The sequence below is a fragment of the Pygocentrus nattereri genome, chromosome 28, assembly GCF_015220715.1.
Source record: "Pygocentrus nattereri isolate fPygNat1 chromosome 28, fPygNat1.pri, whole genome shotgun sequence".
Lineage (NCBI taxonomy): Eukaryota > Metazoa > Chordata > Actinopteri > Characiformes > Serrasalmidae > Pygocentrus > Pygocentrus nattereri.
The window spans coordinates 5,029,661-5,041,621 of NC_051238.1; the positions used below are offsets into that span (position 1 = coordinate 5,029,661).

Below are 11,961 nucleotides of genomic sequence, written 5' to 3' on the forward strand. Positions count from 1 at the left end.
CTGTGTATCAGTTTGTCACAAGTTTGGATATAACAAGTTTTCAAAATAATAACAGCTGCTGTATGATGGAAAACCCATTTTTATTCCTCTAATGAAGGTGGTCTTAACAACGACATAGCATTCATATATCTTATATGTGTAAAACCCAGTGCCAACAATTTATATCAAGAAAAAAAGGGGAAAAAAACTACTTTCAAGTAGACAATGAAACTGAGTTGAGCTGAAATGCCCTGAAGTGACCTACTGAGGGTTTAGACTTTTGACGGTGGCGTTTCTGGCTTTTTCTGTAGACTGACCTCCTTCGTTGAGTCTTCCTTTGTAAACACAGAGGTTCTCCCCCCCGCAGTGCTGCTGGAAGACCTTCACCTCGTCCTTCAGGTCCATCAGGTCATGGGACAGATGAACGCTTTTCCCAAAGTAAATCATCTTCACAGACACAGCGCTCTGAGCTGACGCACGGTGCATGGTGCCCTCCTGTGGAAGGGGCAAAAGATGTGATATGCAGGGGTTAGAAACGGTTCATGGGGTAGGGAAAATGATGAGCCTGAAAAATGAAACAAGCATTTAGAGAATGAAACATTGAATAAGCCCGTTAACCCCTTCAACGTCTAAGACCTACTGATGGGTCCAGTTTTTAATTTAGGATTAAACAGTTCACACTGGAATTTAATTATTATTATTTTGCTTTGGCTAAACTTCTGTGGAACAAATGCAACAGCGATTTATTTGCTATTATTATTTTTATAGGCCTAATATGCACATAATATTCTGTACCATAATATTAAACAGATGTGTGTGTGTGAGGGTGGACAACATGTACAGGCTGCTGACTGGCTACAGCTGCTAAAGGAGAATAGTGGTTTCTGATGGTGCTGCTGCTGCTGCTGCTGCACAGACTCAAACTATCTAACTATAACCACTGCTTCACCTGTTTTCCCCCCTTTCTGTATGTAGATTTTTTATAATAGCATTAAATCCTTATCCTCTGTTCATTTTGCTCTTGTGCTACTGTAAATAAACTTTTGACTTGACTTGAATTCTTTCATGAATTCTGTCTCCAGATGAAGGAGGTACGGACTCTTTACCGGCCGTAATGCAGTAAAGCTCCCTTTCTTTCTTCAAGGACTTTGTCTGCTGCTGACAGTAACACTGACCTGTGTGTCTGCAGCACTTGGAGCAGTGGTGGGTCGTAACCTTCGACCGCGCAGTGTCCCGTTCGCTTTCGGCCCTTTTTCCTTCCTCTTGGTCAGCGGAGGCACAGGGGTTACAAAGTTGTTGATGACGGGGAGCCGGTAGGGCGAGACAGTGCTGGAGAAGTCCGTAAGGGTCAGGTGTCTGGCGGCATCTCTTTCCAACTACAGCAAACAAACAGACACACAACTTAAGGTTTCTGGAATCCCTACTTCAACTGTTGCTCACATCTGGCTTAGTTAGCTAGTTAGATAAACGCTGTTTCATGGACACAACTTTGTATTTCCAATCAACAATTTTCCTGTGATAGTCTAGTTAATAGTTCGATTTACACAGCGTAGTCAAAACGCTGCATAAAAACAACAGTATTAACCATTCAGGCGTGAATTCTGTCCATCTTTATAGATAATACAACACACAGGTAGTGTGTTTATATACACACAGACAGTATGATCACATTTCAACATGTATTTTTATATATTTGAAATAGATTTCACAAACATTGCAGTCTATGCTGAAATATATTACAAACACTATGATGTATTTTAATATATTCCGACTTTCTCACACCGGGTTTAACGTTAAAATTCCTTCCCCGCACACTGAAACTACAAGAAAGTGGGAATAAGGCATTCTGGAAAAGCATCCGTGCATCTCGCCTGAATAACTGTAGTCGTATTAAAACACATTGTTTTGGTCACACTAAAGTTAAAGGGGTAATAACTAAGTAGTCATGATGTAAACAAGGACATTCACACTGGTTTGATGTGAAATGCTCCATTCCAGAAAAACAGCAAGGATTATAGAATCCAGGGCGTTTTTATATGAAATGGTTATGAATGTGTCGCCTGATGTCTGAGGCGCCGTTTATACAAGAGTTTTGTGATAATCTTTTGGCCTAAAACATATTTTTTAAAATCTTTCTATGGTAGGAAGGTACTTGCAAAAGTACCTCAAAGCAAACCCCTTTTTTCTAGATCACCAACGTTTTATATAAAAAAACTGGATAAAGTTTTGGGTAAATAAAATAACCACTGAATTCAGTAGAAATTTAGAAAAATCAGCGGAATTCCCCTTTAACTCCTTAAAATCCCAGGCTTATTACATACTATGGCTTATTATTCAGTAACTACAGGCACTCAAGTGCAAACTGGTTGAGTTATTCTTAGGCTAAAGGAGTGTGTAATAAAACAGGCCTCTTAAGGGGTTGAGGTAGCACACGGCACCGCAGTGCATCATTACTACGCTGTACGAGTGACATATGATGAGTGTATCTGTCAGCGTGTGCGTAAGTGATCCGCAGCGTGTGCGGGGGGTCTCACCGGGGAGCTGAATGGGTGATCCGTTTCATTAGAAGAGTCTTGGTGCCTGTGACGGGACGAGTTTCGCTTCAGAGAGCCCGGAGTGCTTGTGCTGTTCAGAGGCTTCAGCCGAACGGGTCTCTGCATCTTCCCCGGCGCCGTGTTCGGCCGGGACGAGCCTGGCTGCAATACAACAGTCCCACAAGATATTCCTTACTGCACAAGATATTCCTTACTGCACAAGATATTCCTTACTGCACAAGATATTCCTTACTCCAACAAACACGTATTATTGTACTGTGATGTTGTTTTAGAACTGTGCAGAATTTGCAGCCAGATTTGGCTTTTTGTCAGTTTTGTTGTTATATTGTTACTATCAGGGGCAGTCGTGAGCTGGAGGTTAGGGAACTGGCCCTGTGACCGGAAGGTCGCCGGTCCAATCACCAGAGCTGACAGTCCATGACTGAGGTGTCCTTGAGCAAGACACCTAACCCCCAACGGCTCCCCGGGTGTTGAGGATAGGGATGCCCACCGCTCCGGGCTGTGCTCACTGCCCCCTAGTGTGTGTGTGCTCACTAGTGTGTATGTGGTGTTTCACTTCACGGATGGGTTAAATGCGGAGGTGGAATTTCCCCGTTTGTGGGACTAAAAAAGTATCACTTAACTTTATTGTTAAAGAGCTTATATTATTATTAGATTTATGGACTGTAGACTGTCTCCAATTTTACACACATGGCTATTTTTATTGTCATTTTGCGTCTGTGAATTTAATACTAATGACAAAATATACGTATAAGGTCCCATCCTGCATTAAATAAAGCTCAAACAGCTTAACAACATTGTTACAAACACTTCAGAAGATGCATGTAAAATCTAAAGTTCAAGTAAAGAGGAATATTTTAAGCTACTTTTAAAAAATGTCTTCACATTCGTCAATTTGACAGCACACGCTAAAAGCAACCTCATCACGTCTCACCACCTTCCCGACATCCGCACCCAGAACTGGTCCCACAGTGGAGCCTGAACATATTCAGTCTGAAGTGTATTTATGAGGATTCTTCATTTTATGTGAACTGGCTCTTTATACTGTGGTTTTAGAGGCAAGCCGAAACACGGCACACACACCTGTCTACCTTTTACAAGAGAAGCCAGAATCACAAGGTAAACCAAACAGGGCTTATCTGTGTCAAAGTGAGATAAAATGTGTTCACTGAAGCTCGTATCATAACTCACTCTCTGAAATGACGGGTGAGGCAAAGTCTGGGTCAACAAAAAATCTCAGTTAAACATGGAAAAGCTCTTAGCACACGGAGCAGCTAAGGGAGCGAAATGTCAAAGACCTAAAAAGGTGACGGATGAAAGACCTTTTAAAGTCAGTGACACGTTTACATGCACTCAATACTCCGATCATAATCGGATTTCTGCAGTTATCTGATTTTGCACATGCTCATGTGAACAGCACTCTCATATCTTAGATCGGAGTAAGGCCCAGAAATCTGATTAAGAAAACCGATTAAGAGGCTGGATTTTAGCTCAGTAATCAGATTTCTCAGTGTATTCGGATTTCTCCGTCTGCGCACGTGCGGAGTAGACGGCGGCACCGGAAACAGACACAGCGAAACACTTTTGGAGCGATGCTGAAACCGAGTACATTCTTGGCGAAGTGAAGGATTTAAATATGTTTTATCTTCTAGATGATGTACGTTTATATTTTCAGGTAAAATGACTCAATGTGTGTGTTTTTTTAAAAAGTCGCAGCATGAAGTTTGAGTTTTGCAGTACGTTTACGTCACGTCTGACTCATGTAGACCCAGAGTTTTCCCATTATCTGATCTCTCAAGTGCATGTAAACCCGTAGATCAGATTACTGACAAAATCAGGTTTTCTGCAGTTAACAGATTATTAGGTGCATGTAAAGCCAAACGTGAATCAGATTTAAAACACTGTAAATCCGGTAACATTTCGCTGTAGGACAGTGTTCTGGAGGTCAGAGAACCAGGTCGCCGGTTCGATCCCCCAACCCGACAGTACGTGACTGAAGTGCCCTTGAGCAAGGCACCTAACCCCCAACTGCTCCCCGGGCGCCGTGGATAGGGCAGGTCTGCTCACTGCCCCCTAGTGCATGTTCACTAGTGTGCATGTATGTGGGTGTTTTAGTGCACAGATGGGTTAAAAGCGGAGGTCTAATTCCCAACACAGTTGGCTGATGGTTCTAAATTCATTCCTTCATTTTCATTCATACGCTTTGGTCAACTTTGATGTCAAGTGGACACCGATTTTGTCTGACTCTGGGCCAAGAGTCAGTGCAGGGGTCTGCTGGTGTGAATGTCTTTTATCAGCAGAATATTTTGACAATGACAGCTGTATTTATCGGAGCTGTGTGTGCTCTTGTGCTTCTCTCCTTACTGATTCTGTCGACTCAGAGTGCTCTACTTCCAGGCCAGACTGCCGCGCATGAGAATTTTTCGGCCCAGTCGGCGGCCGTGGAGAGAGCATCATTATGGGATCTTCCTCATACCTGTTAGAGCACTCCACCTGGCCATGAACATAACAGCAATTTTATTCACAACAGCATCATAAAATAAAGCGGTTTTAATGTGAAATAAGTATATTAGGTCCCACTTTTTTTGGATAGTCCACTATGGTCCACTGTAGATTATCTACAGACGTTCAAATTGTTACTGAACTCTCTGTTGAAACTCAGTTGATTCTAAACAGTGGTGGGGTTGGGGTTAGGATTCGGACCAGGGTGAGGGCCTGGACCAGGGTGAGGGCCTGGAGCAGGGTGGGGGCCTGGACCAGGGTGGGGGCCTAGACCAGGGTGGGGGCCTGGACCAGGGTGGGGGCCTGGACCAGGATGAGGGTTGGGTTTTATTTTGGGTTGAAAAGGTTAGGCTTAGGATTAGAGCAGGTTTAGAGTAAAAGAAAACTCTGGTAAATTTAGTAGATAGTAGTAGAACTTGAAAGTACATCAAGTGTCTACAAAGCATCTAAAGTGGACGCTCCAAATAAAGTGTAACCTGTAATTCTGTTCCCAACCATAACAGGCGTAAAAGAATGATGCACCTTAATTTTGTGCACCCTTTCTCTTCTGGCAAATTCCTCAAGTTTTCTCTTGATCTCTATTTGATGCAGACGCTGTAAGAAAATTAAAATAAAAACAGAGAGTTGCTTGTTAGGGGACAATAGCGCCCATATTTTTAGGCTTGATATGAGGTGAAGAATTAATAATATAAGCCCTAAAGATCACAACCTCTGTGTTTTATTAGCCCAATAAAAACCCTGTCATTTCAGCGTTGGAGTGTCTATAGCATAAAGCCCTTTACCACTTTATGCCTACACTCTTAAAACGATGCCACTTTAGTAAAGAACATGGTTCTACATAGAACCAGGAACACTCAAAGAACCCTCTGCATGATTGAAGGGTTCTTTGCATCGTGAAGTTCTTCAGATGGATGGAGAATGTGTTGTAAATGGTTTTATAGAGAATCTTTTTGATAGGGGTTCTATACAGCATCAAAAATGGTTCTTCTATTGTTACAATCTCAAGCTTGTTACAATAGAAGAACCCTTCTCGGTGCTATATAAAACCCGTTTCAAAAAGGTTCTATATAGAGTCATCTGAAACACATTCTCCATCAGTCTGAAGAACCCTTTCAAGATGCAAAGAACCCTTCGATCATGCAGAAGGTTCTTACAGTGTTCATAGTTCTATATAGAACCATTTTCTTTAACAAACATTTGAAGAACCATCATTTTTAAGAGTGCATGGTATCGATGTAGACCGTCAAGCAAGCTCTCCCATTGGTAAGGACATCAGGTGCTGAGCTGAAGTCCTAATACCTCAGATTAACCACTAACACTTGATTTAATGTGGGTGGAACCAATTTTTGTGAGAAACGTGTGAGAAACACTCTAGGCCTTCTAGAAGTTCTAGATACCTCACTGACAGGACTCTTTACTAAAAGAGTCACTGTAAAACTGCAACAAGGTAAAAATATATCTTAACTCTTTAAAATTCCAGGCTATTAGACACTATTATATACATAGTTCTGTATAGAACCATTTTCTGTACTAAAGAACCCTTGAAGAAACATTTTGATCAGCCAGTTTTTCACACAGTTTACCAACATTCCAGTTTCTTGATACTGTCGAGGTTTTTACTCCTCTTGTTGTACAAAGAACTAAACTAGTCACGAGAGGGAGGGATACCAAAGCCAGTCCCAGAGGCCTGTAGCGCAGTTTAGTGTTCACTCGCTGTAACACGGCCGGATCAGCTGATGAGATGAATCAGGTGCAGCGCAGCAGAGCCGTGATTAAGCAGTGGAGGTGTAAATCTCTGACGCCACAACAGTTCCGTTACAGCTCTTCAGGAAATGATTCAGTGCATCATGCAATCTCAAATCTCACCACAGTTTGACTCGAGTGGCCTAATCTGATATGACTCAGAACCATTTTTATTTGCCTCTGTTTACACAGTAAGTAATATGAACAGTTTAACAAGATTTGGTGAATTTTTTATGTCTGAAAAGAGCCCAAAGATTTTTATAGTACACGGACACTTTATTAAATATTATTGCAGTAAATTCTAGCTGATTTAAACCAGGGGTGCCCAAACTTTGTCTTGGTGGACCAGAGTGAAAATGTTTGTGGACAAAACAATGCACAAATTGGCAAGTAGTTTCTATCATTACACATATTTTGTTATTAAAGTATTTAATAATGCAATTTAAAAAGAAATACTCATATAGATAATATACACAGGGTGATTAAAAAGATTGATCTGATTTCAAAGTGATTTATTTCTCTTGTAAATCGCTACAGATCAAGGCAGTGAACTGTAAACGGTTTCAATGAGCATAAAGTTCATTATGGACTTTTAATAAGGTCTCGGTCTGAACCTCCTCCAGCTGTACGGACATCATCAGCACCACAGTCAAACTCATCCCAGACTGGATTGAGCGTGTCGGGTGTCTCTGCTCTCACGGCTCTTTCAGTGGGATTTCGGAGATCATCCAGTGCTGTGGAACCAATGACGAACGCTCTGAGCTGTTGGAGCTTCACTGACGAAAATCCCGCTGCACAGTTCCGACGGATTCACTCTTATTGACGTGGAGAACGCGGAACGCTTTCTGCTCAGGGGTCTCAGCTCCTCTCAGACTGAAGGGGGAGCCGTCTTCCACTGACAGTCAGGAACTCATAGACCCCCTCTTACAGTTGGATTGTGATTGGTTCCCCAGCGCCTCACGGTTGTAAAACTATGCTGCTTTGAAATCAGATAAATCTGCTTGAATCACCCTGAAGTATTAAAATGGGTTTTTCTCTCATTGGCCACTTTCAGATCTGTACATCATGACGCATCAGTGTAATTCACGCTGCACTGAACAGCACCTGCAGGACTTGATTTGGGCTCCTCTGCTTTATTCTATTAGGTTGTTTCTCCTAATCAGTGGGACTAGTGTCCACTCACTTCCAAGTCCAGCACCTTGTGGAAGATTGCCTGGGCCAGACATTCCCGAATGTGTCTCTGGTGGGCTCTCTGGATCAGTTTGTGCCTGTACTCCTTTTCCGGAATAATCCGCCCACTCCTGCTGAGCTAATTCACACACAGGAAGCTTATTATTAATGGATCAAATGAGTAAATAACCCTCTCAGATCACGACAAGCTCTTTCCCATTTACCTGGTTCTGATCACCTTTAGCTTTCACTTATAAATAACGTGACATGATTTATCTGTTAATATAACAGCAATGCTTTTACTACTCTTGATAATAAAATGGAATTATTAACAACAAATAACAACAATACCATAATAATAATTATTATTATTATTATTTAGACATAACGTGCATTATGGTCACTTACCAGGCCCACTTTTTGAAGGTGTCTTCGTATTCTCGTGTTGTTGAAGTAGCCAGTCAGGTGTTTGTCTGTGAGGCTGTTATAGGCTCCAAGCAGGCTGTGAAGTATAATTAGTCGATAAACATGTGAGTTTTCACTGGACGAGACTAATTAAACTAAATCAGTGATTTAAAATACATTTAACTCGTTTTTGATTTTTCAGAATTGCTGCCTAATTAAACCATTAAGATAGACAGTCATTCAGACATTAGACTGACATGAAATGCTCCCTTCTACAGAAACTTTCAGAGTCAGAACTGTTCACAGTGGTGGTGATAGGAACCAGACGTCTGAAGCTCACACAAGTTATTATACAAAATCTTTACAAATCTGCTGCCTGATGCCTGAAACATTGGTTTATAATGGTTCTGATACAGCGTTTTAATGTGCAGAAGACATGTAGGTTCCCGTCACCTACACAGTGTCCACAGACCTGAGTACATCTAACTAGTTTCTACCCAACTCTTATTACCGGACCCATATCATCAATTTTTTTCTGGAGTTCATGGTATGTAGGTTTCCATACATACTTAAAAAAAAACAGCCTTTTTAAAGAGGAACCCCCCTATTTTCTCAGACCGGCTGCCTAATTAACTCGTTAAGATAATCAAAGTCAATCAGACTTTGGACTGATGCGAAATGCTCTGTTCTAGAGAAACTTCCAGAGTCAGAACTGTTCACAGTGGTGGTGATAGGAACCAGACGTCTGAAGCGATAATGCCTCTAAAAGCTCCCTCACAGGACGTTATTCCTCAAAATGTTTGTGAATATGTTGCCTGATGCCTGAAACTTTATGTTATAATGATTCTGATGCAACGATTTGATGCATATTTTTTATTTGTTAAGGTAAAACAGTCATCAAACAAAACAAAACTATTTACTATTATGTACACAACCTACAAACATTCCAGCGTTTATATATTTAATTTTGTGAAGGACAGAGTTTATATGTTTATTCTTTAGTGTTACATATGTTGTCTATTGTCTGTAAACTGTAACCCTGTTAAGGAATTAATAAGGTTAAAACTTTGTCCCTTAATTCCTTCTAGACACTTCTTTTTCTTCAGTGCCTTGCTATCCCTTTGCTGCTGTAGCCCTATGAATTTCCCTGGTGTGGCTCTAATAAAGGATTGGCTTATCTTATCTTGAGTCAGTAAGTTTCTCTACAATAAAAAGCAGTCATGTAAAATTTTATTTCAACTGATTTTGATAGAGACAAACAAACAAATGCTATAAATTTTCCTCAATGCAAGAAAATTTAGGCTGATACCCTTTTAAACACCATCCAATGTCTCTGACCAATGCAAGTTGATCTGATTAATAAAACTGCCTTGACTCGTCATCAGTGGATTCCGAGGGTCAGTAAGAAAGGATTTCACCGTTGGGTTAGGCCTTAACATCTGTGCTCCTGGAAACGCCTGGTTGTTTGTCTCCTCGGCTTTTTCCAACACAGATTTGATTTCCTCCGTTTTTTGCATAGGGGAAACAACAGCGCCCGGCGCCGACTATCCGGCCTGAGGGATACATTACGGGTGTCTGATTGCAGTTGGAGTTAGAAAGGATGGACGGCACGCTTAACCCATGCTCCTTTTGTATTAGCTTCTTTGAGTGCTGTTACATAGAGAGGAGGGCTGGATTTCAGACAGATGAAAGCACAGTGGCAGGAGAAAGACTAGCAGGCTTAATGACGCTATTAGAGCGCCAGCTCCGTGAGACACTCCACCGTTTGAAAGGGTGGAATCACTGCCTTTAACTTTATAAAACCAGTTGTGCTGTTTTAAAAGATTCTAATCTGACAGCTCTGAGAAAGTAATGGAGAGAGAGAGAGAGAGAGAGAGAGAGAGAGAGAGAGAGAGATACAGTAACCTTATAATGATCTAACAAATTATATATGATTTTATAATGAATACAAAACAATATATATTTTAATATGGACGTATCGATATGGAATGATGACCATATCCGATATTTATCACACGGCCGTTTGCAAAAGTTGGTCAAATTGCTTGTTTTATTAACGTTGTCATTGAAGATATGTTAACCCTCTAATGCACGATGTTGCTTCAGGGCAACAAACTCATTTTCCTCACTTTACAGTAACATTATAGACATTTAAAGACAACAAGAGGGTTAACAATAAAGGCAAGAGTTTGAATAAGCCAATAAAAAGCATGTACTTGTACTAGTACTATACATACTATCTCCTATAGGGGGCACATTAAAACCTCTTTTTAACATCCAGTTTCAATTTTTTCTTGTTATGAGATTTTGCAGAAATATGTTTGTTGCCCAGAAGCAACACGGTGCAACAGCGGAATGGATTTAGCCAGTCACAAGCCAGGTCTCACCGCTTCAGGGAACACGGCTCTATATCATTTCTTCCATAGTCTCGCAATGTTGCCTCCAGGCAACACACTCCAAACAGACCCCTGCACACGTTATTATTTGTAGAAATGTTTTTGAATGTAATAATCAGGACCAATGATTAATAATCATAATACATAATTTTAGAAGTATACGATTTAATAATCAAGGATCATTTTATGCAAGAAAAGTGGAGTTTTTAAGTTGCCCTCATAATGCATGCAGTAGAGGGTCAACACATCTCTAAAGCAAACAATGGCATTTTACTGCATATTTTAGTGCACAATAAATATTTATTTGCTTTTTGTTTCTGTTTATTTTCTTTTATGTTGCTATTTGAGTTTAATATATTGCAAAAAATATGTTAAATTCCACTGCTTCCACTCACTGGCCACTTTATTAGAAACACCCACCTTATTTCCTCTCACTGGAACTATATATATATTTTCACTCACTCATCCAAATCACTGAATTCAGGTGTTCCAATCACTTCCATGGCCACAGGTGTATAAAGCCGAGCCCCTAGGCCTGCAGACTGCTTCTACAGACATTAGTGAAAGAATGGGTCGCTCTCAGGAGCTCAGGGAATTCCAGCGTGGTACCGTGATCGGACGCCACCTGTGCAGCAAGTCCAGTCGTGAAATTTCCTCACTACTAAATATTCCACAGTCAACTGTCAGTGGGATTATAACAAAGTGGAAGCGATTGGGAACGACAGCAACTCAGCCACGAAGTGGTCGGCCACGTAAAATGACAGAGCGGTCAGCGGATGCTGAGGGGCATAGTGCGCAGAGGTCACCAACTTTCTGCAGAGTCAATCACTACAGACCTCCAAACTTCATGTGGCCTTCAGATCAGCTCAAGAACAGCGTAGAGAGCTTCATGGAATGGGTTTCCATGGCTGAGCAGCTGCATCCAAGCCTTACATCACCAAGCGCAATGCAAAGCGTGGAATGCAGTGGTGTAAAGCGCTGCCACTGGACTCTAGAGCAGCGGAGACGAGTTCTCTGGAGTGACCAATCACGCTTCTCACCACCAGTGCACAAAGCAGGTCCCTAAAGACACGGATGAGCGGGTTTGGTGTGGAAGAACTTGACTGGCCTGCACAGAGTCCTGACCTCAACCCCATAGAACCCCTTGGGGATGAATTAGAGCGGAGACGGCGAGCCAGGCCTTCTCATCCAACATCAGTGTCTGACCTCGC

At 41.5% G+C, this 11,961-nt stretch overlaps 1 protein-coding gene across 3 annotated transcripts in view; it reads right to left on the bottom strand.

The window, feature by feature from the left end:
- Positions 1-11,961, bottom strand: part of erich3 (glutamate-rich 3) — a 31,966-nt gene that overhangs the window by 17,383 nt on the left and 2,622 nt on the right. For 2 of the 3 annotated variants that reach the window (XM_037535940.1, XM_037535939.1), the window contains exons 2-8: positions 8,358-8,451; positions 7,963-8,088; positions 5,559-5,630; positions 4,899-5,027; positions 2,514-2,675; positions 1,155-1,355; positions 297-474 (exon numbers count right to left, since the gene is read on the bottom strand). In XM_037535940.1, coding sequence (XP_037391837.1) covers positions 297-474; positions 1,155-1,355; positions 2,514-2,675; positions 4,899-5,027; positions 5,559-5,630; positions 7,963-8,088; positions 8,358-8,451 — 962 coding nt within the window. The remainder of the gene's footprint in view (positions 1-296; positions 475-1,154; positions 1,356-2,513; positions 2,676-4,898; positions 5,028-5,558; positions 5,631-7,962; positions 8,089-8,357; positions 8,452-11,961) is intronic. The other variant, XM_037535941.1, reaches the window with a different exon arrangement.